This window comes from Artemia sp. Qi Xiang Cuo, chromosome 8 (assembly GCF_049724085.1).
Source record: "Artemia sp. Qi Xiang Cuo chromosome 8, ASM4972408v1, whole genome shotgun sequence".
NCBI classification, from domain to species: Eukaryota; Metazoa; Arthropoda; class Branchiopoda; order Anostraca; family Artemiidae; genus Artemia; species Artemia sp. Qi Xiang Cuo.
This window is the reverse complement of record NC_142801.1, coordinates 44,272,344-44,284,055: the sequence shown is the minus strand read 5'-3', so window position 1 is coordinate 44,284,055 and position 11,712 is coordinate 44,272,344. Positions and strand designations below refer to the sequence as shown.

The 11,712-nt window shown below is 33.6% G+C and overlaps 1 protein-coding gene across 7 annotated transcripts in view; it reads left to right on the top strand.

Moving 5' to 3' along the window:
- LOC148949448 (actin-binding LIM protein 1-like) overlaps positions 1-10,830 on the top strand; it is a 150,961-nt gene extending 140,131 nt beyond the window's left edge. For 2 of the 7 annotated variants that reach the window (XM_089093480.1, XM_089093479.1), the window contains exons 17-18: positions 3,528-3,785; positions 8,765-10,830. In XM_089093480.1, the coding sequence (XP_088949606.1) occupies positions 3,528-3,785; positions 8,765-8,878 (372 nt within the window). In that variant the 3' untranslated portion in view covers positions 8,879-10,830. Of the gene's footprint in view, positions 1-3,527; positions 3,786-8,764 lie in introns of those variants that run through there. The other 5 variants (XM_089093482.1, XM_089093481.1, XM_089093484.1 and 2 more) reach the window with 4 other exon arrangements.
- The last annotated feature ends 882 nt before the right edge of the window (positions 10,831-11,712 follow it).

Genomic DNA, 11,712 nt, shown 5'->3' with positions numbered 1-11,712 from the left:
AAAATGATATTATAAATGGGGATAGAACACATTTCGCTCTACTCCTGACTCATTGCCAAACCAGCTACTAACCCCATGTTCTACCTGAATTGTAGCAGCATTTTTCTTGTGTATAGGAGCTTCCTTATTCATCGTGAGCCCTACTCATTGTCTATGCAACCCATCCTTCCTGCCTGAATAAACAAATTATGTATCACCTAATTTCATGTTTCCTGCCCCCTGGGGGATGATTTTATGAAACTCCTAACAAATCCAGTTCAAAACGTCCGAATTCGTCAGTAAAAATGTCAAGAAGTTGTTTTTTAACATTTTAACTTTCCAAGTCACAATTTCATATTGCATAAATCATTGAAATTATTGTAGCCCCAGAAAAAGTGATGGCTCCTAACAGTACAGGTCAGGGACTGTTACATTTTGCACAATTGTCAAAGCAAAATTTAGTTCATTGTGATTAGTAAGAGCCGCTGCCCTCTAGTAAGAGGTAAAGTTGAGGAAGGCTAATTTAAAAAAAAGGTGAGAATTGATACAAAATTAAAAAAAAAGAATAAAACCTCCGTTAACTATTTAAAAAGGCTCGTTAAAAGAATCTACCGTTTCAATGTGTTTCTAGCCTAAAAATGAGCCAATATATAATTTGGAAGAACCTGGCAAAAAACACCTGTAGGTGTGTCTTGCGTGTCGTCGAATCACGTCATTGGTAATAATGCAGAAGCCAATAAAAAAAATATATATATTCAACTAAATATTATTTAACATTTTTTTTTTTGCTTATATACTTTCATATTTCAATGGTCATTAATCCATTGTTATGAATTTGGGCTTTACATTTTTCCAAACATTTTTATTTGAAATGTTACAAATCTTTGCATACAAGCAATCAATATCCTCAAACCTAGGGGCTGCAAGTAAATACTTCAGCATATCGGCTCCGTTAAACTTCAGATGATCTATCAGACCAACTTTTCAGAATGTTACTTATTTGGTTCTCAAAAGGTTTATAAGTTTCGTTGGTTGTCTTTTTTTTCTCGAAATGTTTTGTTTATTCTTTCTTCGCTGCTTGAATAGATAGAAATTAAAACGTATTTTGTACAAGTAGTTGCATGCTAATCAATTGTACAGGAAACAAAGACAGTCACTAGTTGTTTCTTCAATTTAATTGTAAAATTATGTTGGGTATCAAACGCCTTTAAATTGCCCCAGCTGTCAGGATATAAACGCTTCTTTCACTCTTCTGGACTATTTTACCCTATTCTTTATTCCTGCGTTTTCTGATTCTTAAGGAGTGCTACTAAAAGTACAATTTCGCTATGCTTCGAAGTGCATTATAAAAGAATTCTAAGGATTATATCGTTCATATTATTTTTTTCCAGTTCAAACAGTTAGCCTTATCTGATCGGAGTTCTAATATAATCACATTCATATATTGGGTTAATCGTTTTCTTTTTCTCTAGGACGTAGAAATACGTACTGCTACATGTCTTAGAGATTCATTGTGTGTTAGAAAGACATGTCCTAGCGATTCATTGTGTGTTAGAAAGACATGTCCTAGCGATTCATTGCGTGTTAAAAAAAAAAGTTTACAAACTCAAAATGACAACAACAACAAAATAGTGTCAAAAATAAATGAGTAAAAAAAATGATGCTTGTGAATTTAAATTTTGTTTCAAAAAAAGGAAATGAAGTTCTGTCACGTAAATAACTTTTAGCTTGTTTTACGTGGAGATCACACTTATTCTTCACTACCTCAAGCGGATCTTCAATTCTATGTATACTTTTTAAGGATATACTATGAGTACTTAGAGGTAAACTAAGTATGTTGCTTTAATTTAAGAAGAAAAAGGAAGGGCGAAAACTTTGGAAGATTACTTGCCCGAAAGCTAACCAAAAGAAGAGCCAAATATTGATGATGTTTTATCATTCAAGCGCCATGTACATTATGTTTGTAAAACTGTGTCTCGTAACCTGGGTATAATGAGAAAACTTAAGCATTGTTTTCCTCCTTTTGTTATGCGCCTTCTTTATTATTCCCTTATCCATCCATATATATTGTATTGCAGTAGCGTTTGGCTTGGAACATTTCCTTCTATTGCTCGGCCAATACGAGTTCTACAAAACAACGCTGTTCGGCTGTTAGATGGCCTACAACCCCGGGATTTGGTACGAAACGTGTATGAGCGCGTAAAGATACTGCCAGCTTCCGGATTACGGGAGTTGTATACACTTCTATTCATTTTTAGGATTCAGAGGGGTATAAACCTCCCGTGTTTTGATAGCTTGGCTAACCTGAGATCTTCTGTCCATGATTATGATACTAGGTCATCTGCAGAAATTAATATTCCACTGGTAGTTTCGGCCCGATCAATGTTTTCTTTGCTTCACAGGGGGATCAGAAGTTGGAACCATCTTGATCAAAATATAAAAAATATAGGTGATATTTATTCGTTTAAGATAGTAATTAAAGGGATGATTTTTAGTAAGTATGAATTTTAGGTTTTTTTTTTTTTTTATGATATTGGTAAATTTTTATGGCTCCTGGGGGTGATGATTATGAATATGATAGAAAATTTAATGAAAATGTTAAGGTTTAAGGTTTGTGGTGCTGTTTGGGGACTGTGATATAGATAGATTATTATTTTTTTCGTTTTTTTTATTGTTTTGTTATGTTAGTGTATTTTTGCCACCCCCTTGGACAAGTTTTTACTTCTTGGGGTGGCCGCTAAACTTATGTTAAATTGTTTGTTTGTTTAGAATAAATCTCTCTCTTTCTCCCTCATCGACTGATAAAGTCTCGCTAATATATCTCTTCTAAAGCAGCCACGCAGATAAATGAGAGAATTGAAAGTCTTTTGGATCTTAGCCTGTAAATGGCTTATTAACAACTGAGGGGGATGAATACGGAACACCGAGGTACATCACCGAATCTGAAGCATGGAAAACCCAACCATTACCGAAATCAAAAGAGGGAGACCAAGGGGATCATTTGCCAGGAAGTACTGACTTTTTGAAGCGTTAATTTCAAGATTTTTATCCTTTAACTCATTCAATAAAATCTTAAAATTATCATTTAATATCACTGTATCGACTGTAGATCTACTGTAGATTTAGTATCACTGTAGATCGACTCTGGAAGATGATGTCATCGGCATGTGCTAAAAGACTAATTTCAACTACTAAATAGATAAGTGAGGTTTTCAAAGAAGCAAAACCATCTTTAGAAAACATAAGTTGGGATTTGGATATGATCGTATTCAACCTTGCCCAACTCCTATTTTGACTGACATTTCATTAGAATAAAAAATCTGAGATCCCAAAGCAACAAGCATTTTAAGATCACGACATCATGAACGAGAAATATTAATCAGGCTATGTGGTAAACCGCATTTTAACAAACTAAGCAACGCAGAAGCATGTGAAAAATTGTAGAACACCCCTTGTATGTCAATCATAAAACAATATAACCTGCCACCCTTAAAGCTGTTAATTTTTATTATCACATCTTGCATTAATTCCTATCTCTGTTTTTCTAGGGCGTCGAAATGCGTAGTTCTACTACATACTCAAGTGGTTTAACACGTCGGACAATCACCCCAGGACAGTTCGTTCCATCACATCAACACTTTAAAAGTGGATCTAATCTCCGTCGATCTCTTCCAAATATGTCGCATTCAGCTTATCTGCAGCACTTGGCTCACATGTCGAACGATCCTCCAAAAATTTACCCGGTTCATTTGTTGTTTACAACTAATTATCGATTACCGGTGGATGTCGATAGGTGTCATCTTGAGGTAAGATTCTCTTTTGACAGGTAGGGAAAATCTGGTGTTCCAAAAACATCCCAAAATTTTCATTCATTATAGTATATTTTTCAGAAAACAAATTGTGAAAGAAGTTCATTCGACTAATCTTGGGGGATGGGTTTTCATATCTGCTGCCTCGCTGTTAAATACGCACAGATGCTATATTAGAAGAACAAATGGGATAGTTTATTAATGCTGATTTTCTATTATGCACTCCTGTTCGTTGTTTTTTTTTTTTTTTTTTTTTTTTTTTTTTTACCAGTATTTTTTTTATGTTGAATCCAACTAAGGGCTTTATATTTTATTTCTTAGTGATTTTCCATTTCTTATATTCTTTATGTTTTTTTTTTTTGGGGGGGGGGTGCACTTTGTGGAGTAGCTATTTCTTTTCATATCGTGATTTAATTAGCCCTTTACAACATTAGTGGTTTTAGAACTCATAATCTGGGGTGGGGGGGCAAAGTATATCAAAGGAGTGTAAAAATATAAAATAAAAGGAATGTTATGCCAGGATGTCAGGAAAACTAGGAGGAGCAGCTGCCCCCCTTATGCCGAGGCCAGAACCGCCACATCTTTACAACATGAATTTGATTTTCTTATTGTTGTTTGCAAACAATCATTGTAATGTAATAATGATTAGTGAATAGAAATAATAGTATAAAGGAGGAGAAAAATAAGGCTTCATTGTGTCTGATGTAATTATTTTCATCAACTCCTTTATTGGAGCAGTCTGTCTGTAAAAAGAAAACGAAAAAAGGTAATGGGCATTGTTTAGAAGAAGTGTTTAAGCTCACCTGCAACTATGGATTTTCAAACCCCACTTCTTCAATTAGGTAATGTGTCAACCAGTCGTTTGCCGATCGTGATCTGGCTTGTTTGATTCTAAATTCTCTTCTGCAACTTGAACCAAAAGGTAAAGTGACCGGGCGCCCAGAAAATAATCGTCGAAAGCGGAAAACAACACAGAAGAAACACAAAGTTAAAATAGGTGGAATGGTTTGTCCTTGAAGAGGTTCAAGTTACAGAAATCGGTTTGTTTTTAATAGGTGAATCATTATTTTCTGGAACAATAGTATTGAACGTGGGCTCTTTCAGTTTTCTTGGAGGGGGAGATTAAAAAAGGAGAAGTGTCCACTCTTAGACTACTATATTTTTTATTTTCCTGGAGGGATTGTTCAGACCGGTTTCTGAGAATGGGGGTTATGGAAGTATATACACCTCAGTGTTATGGAAGTATGACTTTTACTTAGTCTTACTTTACCACCATCTCTATGGAGACTCGGGGAATTTTATAATTATTTCAGTGGCCTCTATGAACTTTTGTCTCCAATATTTAAAGGTAACTGCTAACATTCTAACTCGTTCAAAGTGTAACCTATGAGAGGCATATTCAAAAATGTGGAATGCAAGGACTGAAAATTTATCGTTGCCTCTCGGCTTTTTCTTTTTCAGGCAGGGCTTAAAAGAATGAACATATTCTTTTGTCCTCTCGCCTTGGGGTTATATATTCCTGTCTGAATAAAAGCTATCGTTACTATAAGGAACCTCACACATGCCAGGGTCTTGAGTACGTTGTACTCAATATAGGGATATTTGCCGTGGATGCGAATAGGGGGGAGACCGCCCACGGGAAACAAGAAGACATTAAACATTGTATATAAGCAGGAAAAGAGAAATATTACCATTTAAACTCAGTGAGACAAAGCTCCTGGAAGCACTTGGCAACTCCAACTCCCTAAGAAATGTCCTGGTGGCGATGTTCGTAATGCACCACCCTTACTTTTACATCTCTTTGGCGGTGAGTCTGCGAGTGTAATCTTTTAGGCTACATATTAAAAGCTTGTCGGAATGAATGGACCGCTATCCCTCCCCCCAGCACCAATATTGAGGCTTGGATCAAAAATATTACCGGGAAACAAGAGGGGTTAGGGTTAAACTTCTATATCCCTTCTTCCCCAAACCCCTCTCTATATTTATCTGAAGGCTCACTGAAAATTAGAAAATGTAGGCATAAAAACATCTTTTTCGAGGTTTTAGGCACCTTCCCTCTGCCAACGCAAAGATCCACTGGCCCTCCTCCATAGTGGTTGGTCGCAATTATGCAACACAGTACATAGTCTTATGAAGCCTAAATAAGTCTTATGAAGCCTAAAATAAGTAAACTTAGTTAAATCAAGCTTTCAAAGAAATTTATATATTAACCAGTAGAGTACGTACATATTTAGGAACGAATGCGCTAGCTTTAGGCATTACTGTCTCTGACGCTAGAAAACTTAATATGCAGTTTTTCGGTAAAATTAAATCGATTGACTATCTCATAATTTTCACTCCATAGCTTTTTGACACCCTTTATGCTAAGATTGTTGTTTTGTGCCACAAAATGCCAGAAAATACTTCCTTTTTTGGAATAATATTTTATGGTAATTATAAAGGTCAGCAAAGCATTCAATTTTCTTTTTAATGAACTTTATTCTGATATTGAAGATCTATTGGTATGATAGGATCACCACTGGACAGAAAAACATACAGAGAATAAACAAGCAAATAAACACGCATCCCTGCCCATCCTTCTCTGAAAAAATACGAAAATTTCGAATTTTTGTAGATAAGGGCTTGAAAACTCTACAATACTTTTATTTATATGCTGAATTTAATTGCGTAACTCTCATTAAAATCACTCGCTCTTTTTGGGTTACTTTTTCCTTTTTTTGAAAATTTTGTGCAGTTTCTCTGCCTCGTAACTTAGGATGAACAACTTACAGCTTAATAATAATCGATTTTTAACCCACATGTTATATAAAAAGGACACCTGTGGAGTATAAAAAAGAAAGAAAGAAGAAAATACAATACATATATGAAATACGTGAAAAATCTCATACTTTTACCACCAATTGCGTAATATGAAAACAAATAAACATTAATAAATAAATTTCCAATTAAATGTCGATTAAACCAAAGCTCCTGGTGTCATCTGCCTCTCCCTTCTGGTAAATACCATGACGGTGCTAATCAATTGTTCCCTTTTCCGTCTTTCCATTTTTTGTGCCAGTAACAATACGAATGAAATCTTTTATGTTAGAGAAGAAAATTTTTTCCTGCAATAAGAGAAGACTGTCACCCCGCAACACCCACATTCAAGTTTAGTCCTAATGAAGGGAGACTAAGGGTTAATTTCTACCCACCAACAATGCCCCCTGAGCCCATTCTGTATTTATCTGAAGGTTCATGGAGACTTAGAAAATGTGGGCTTTAAAATGCACTCTTGGACGCATCTGGCATCACCCCCACCCGCCTATACAATGACCTACTGGCACTCCATCGTAATAGCTGCGATGGAGCGAATCAAGCGATCAAGCGAACCAACTTTGTTAAATGGAACTTTGAAATAAACGTCTAATGTTTAACAATCATGTCTAACAATCATTTATTTTGTATTGACTATGTGACTTTTAAAAACATTCGCGCCACTTTGTGGCACCGATACCTCTGAAACTGGGAAGCTCAATATGCAGTTCTCCGATACTTTTAAATCAATTGGCCATCTCAAAAGTTTTCAATCGATAGTTTACTTGGCCCTGTTTTGGGCAAAATCGCATTTTCCTGCCACAAAATGGCAGAAAATTGCACTTTCTTATGGTACAATTTTTTTTTGACTACTCAAAGGTGGCACTATATCTTTTAGTTTCTTTTTCAATAAGCCCTCTCCTGATTATCTAGGACCATCAGTTTGATACGATCACTTCTGAAATAAAACAACAAATTAGCGCGCATCCGCAATCTCTCTTCCGGGAAAAAATCCAAAATTCCGCATTTTTGTTGATAGAAGCTTGAAGCCTCTACAATAGGGTTCGCTGATATCCTTTTTTTTTTTTATCTTTATCAAGATCAATTGAATTTTTTGTGGTATTTCTTCCTTTTTGGAAGATCAGCCAAGTCTTCTTAAGCTCCTATCCTTTGATTGGTAACTTTAAACTAGATGAATTTCATATATTTGGAATCATCATAAAAAGCCTAGTTTTTATGTGGGTATTTTTACTAAAACCCCTTTTTTAGAGTTTCGGTTAGTATTAGCCCGTTTTGATCCTTACTCACAGCTCGTTGTCATGAACTGTTTGATTGGTTCTTGTTTACATTATATATATATATATATATATATATATATATATATATATATATATATATATATATATATATATATATATATATATATATATATATATATATATATATATATATATATACATATACAGTGTTGCCGCCCTGTCCTGGAAGAATTTACTCTTTTCTTTCGTTTTCATATTATAATTAAAAATTCCGGAAACCTATAGTAGCCATAATATCTAATGTAATCGAAATCAGATTTTGTAATGAATGGGCCCTAATTTTTTCCCCCTGAATCATGGAAAATAACAAAAGTTTTGATTACTATAAATCATGACTTTTTACTAGATTTCGGAAAATTTACTAGATCCTCTAGATTTACTAGATTTTCTTTTTTTTAACTATATCTAGTAAAATCCTACTGACGGTGGCAACCTGCATATATATATATATATATATATATATATATATATATATATATATATATATATATATATATATATATATATATATATATATATATATATATATATATATATATATATATATATATATATATACCCTCATTTCCAGGGGCGTAGGTCCAGCATTTTATTGGGGGGGGGGGGGGGCAAGAGGGGTCTGTATCCGGTTTTCTCCAAATTATTGACGGGGGGAACTGGCCCCCCCTCCCCTAACGACGCCTCTGCTTATTTTTAACCTAAAGTGGGGGCAAACAAATCAGTCTTTAGAACTGCTTGAAGATGTGCTGCTAGTCTTGGCAATTAAGTAATTGCCGGATATTTGTAGATTTAGTCTGTACAATTGACATAACTTAAACAGAGGCAAAATTATTACTAAAGAATTTAATCTTTTTCTTTTTTCAGCGTCACCTGTCAGATGTCGATTTTGAAGCAATTTTTCAAATGAGCCGTGGTGATTTCTATCGAATACCGGAATGGCGGCGAAATGAGCTGAAGAAACGGGTCAAACTTTATTAGCTAACTTTGGAATTTTTGAATTATCTAAAAGGTGTGAAGAAACTTTACTGTTTGTGGGGTGATTTAAGTTTGTGTTCTTCTGCAATTTAAGTTACATTCTATTTCTGTATGCTTTGGCTGTAATTTAGGCAGCTCTTTTTTTAGCGCGAGTGTGACAACGACTATTTCATCTACAGATAAAACATTAAAAGTCAAAAAATTGTTATTATTGCTGTTTATCTTGTCCTTGTTACATACCTTTGTAATGGACATCTTTCCAACAAGTGTATATATATACTGATCATCCAAAATTTAAATATGTTCTGTGCATTTTTTACGGTGTTAGGCTTAGATATCCTTATACCGTCGTCGAACGGACTTTATTGATTGGTGTTCTTTTCAGGCATCGTTAAATGATGGTTTCCAAATTTATACCGGGTTGAAAAGTGATGTATAACCTTAATTTTCGTTTATGTTGGGCTATGCAAAAACCGGCCAAGTCGTATTTTTTTTCCTGAACTGAGTTACTCATGTTCTTGAATACATTTTTACGGTGGTGCTGCGCTTAAACATCCCTATACACCTGAAAAATACAGCTACAGCTAAACATTTTGAACCAGTTCTGAATTTCTGGTCAAATTGCAACAAATTCTTAATAGTAATCTAAACAGTAAAATCAAACCCTAGTCTCAAATAATTTCTCACATTTGTTGCTTATTCGCAGATGTTCTAGCTGTTTTGAAACTGCCGAAAAAGACCAAAATTACTGTCTTGGTCTTATTTAAAATTAAAAAAAAAGGCACAAGGTGTAATTTTCAGTTCAATATTGCTGATTCAGGCTGTTGAAAAACTAAAAAAAGGTGACCTTAGCGGTTTTTCTCCTATGCAAAATAAAAAGAAATTAGAGAAACCTGCCTTTGCACTTGATATATTATCATTTTGGATGGACAATGTTACTGTATATGTATATCCTTAGCCCGTTACAAGTGGCAAGCTGATACACACAAAAATGACCAAAATGGAACGATCCTTTTTTTTTCTTTTTTTCTGAAACCCGTTGATTTCTTGACTTTTAGATTGAAGTTTTGACAGTGGCGAAGTTTACTTAGATTTTGCCTTGTATTTCTCCATTTTTTGAAAGTAACAAAAATTAATAATTCAAAAAACATTTAAGAACGCTTTTTCCTAAAAGTATTTTTTTTTCAAAATTATATGTAAGTCATCATAGCACATTTATTATTACTACTTTTTGTGTGTGATTTTCTTCAAAATTAAAATTATGGTATCTAGTTTGCACCTTCTATTTCTTGGATTTATAAAAAGAAAAAAAGTGTTTTTTTGTGGTTTAACCCCTGAAGTACCTATGGGATAACGGGGAGGGGTTGTTCTGAACTATGATTTTCGCTTCTGTGATTAAATTCTACTTTTCCTTAAGCAAAGCTCTATCATTTCAATGTTTTATCATATTTGGAAAAAAATTAGCAAGATGAGGGAAGAAGAAAAGGGGAAACGTTTGAAAATTTTAAAGAAATTTTGTCAAGTATATTGGATTATATATATATATATATATATATATATATATATATATATATATATATATATATATATATATATATATATATATATATATATATATTAAAATTCTGCCTCTCATTACATTTTAAATTCTTGGTCAACATGACGCCTGAGACTCTAGGCAGGCATGCCTTTCGAAAAACTAACCTGACAAGTATGTGTCCAATAAGAGAGTCAGGCATACTCCCGCCATTTACCCGTACAGCCCCAGCCATTTAAACATTTGCTTCTCAATTACTTGAACTATCTATCTTGGCTTTTCTCTGTCTACAATTAGCCATGTCTTGATGCAACCATATGCAAGCTACTGCAAAACACTTGATAACTTCAATATATTGAATTGAAGTTATCAAGTATATTTTTTATATATATTTGATATATATATATATATATATATATATATATATATATATATATATATATATATATATATATATATATATATATATATATATATATATATATTATATATATATGTATATATATATATCAAATATATATCAAAAATATATTACGTTTCATATCAAGACGTAGATCTTGCTTGTGTCTCTAATTTTACGAATAAAACAAAGAAAATTAAAACTTAGAAGTCCTAATAGCACAAACGTTTCGTTGGGTACCCCTGTTCCACTCTACTGCATGCTGTCTTGGTTTAAATCAATTACTTTTCTGTTCTCGATATAGCAATAGTTTTTGTTTGATCCCAATCCTTTAGTTTTTGTCTTGATCCCAATCCTTAGAACCTAGTTTCTAGCCATAAACTGTAAATAAATCATATGTTCAAACATGTCTTATGTTTCCTTATTCTGACCGTGTGTTCATATCAGAAATAAAACTCCTCCGAAGTTTGGACGTAGATTTCAGGCAATGACAAGTTCTTAAAGTTGTTTGTTGGAAGTTTTACCTCTATCCCCCCCCCCCAAAAAAAAAAAATATGGATTAGCATTTTGACTTAATTATATAAAGCGTCTCCCACTAGTCAATGTTAACTGTTTTCATTTGACAGTTTTTCAGTCGTTTAAATCAAAACGTTTAGTTAGTTCAATTGATCTATGCTCTGAAGCAAAACCAATGAATAATTTGTTTGCTAAACGAAGAGATAAAAATATTCTACATAAATTGAAACGGATTTGGGAACATTTCGATCATTTTTAACTTGTTACCCCTTATTACGTACTATTGTATGCATTTTTTTCTGAATATTCCTCTTGGAAAGGGGGCTTTCGATACCGGTCATTTATTACCTGCTTGTAGTTTATTTAAACTACAGTTTATTAAAC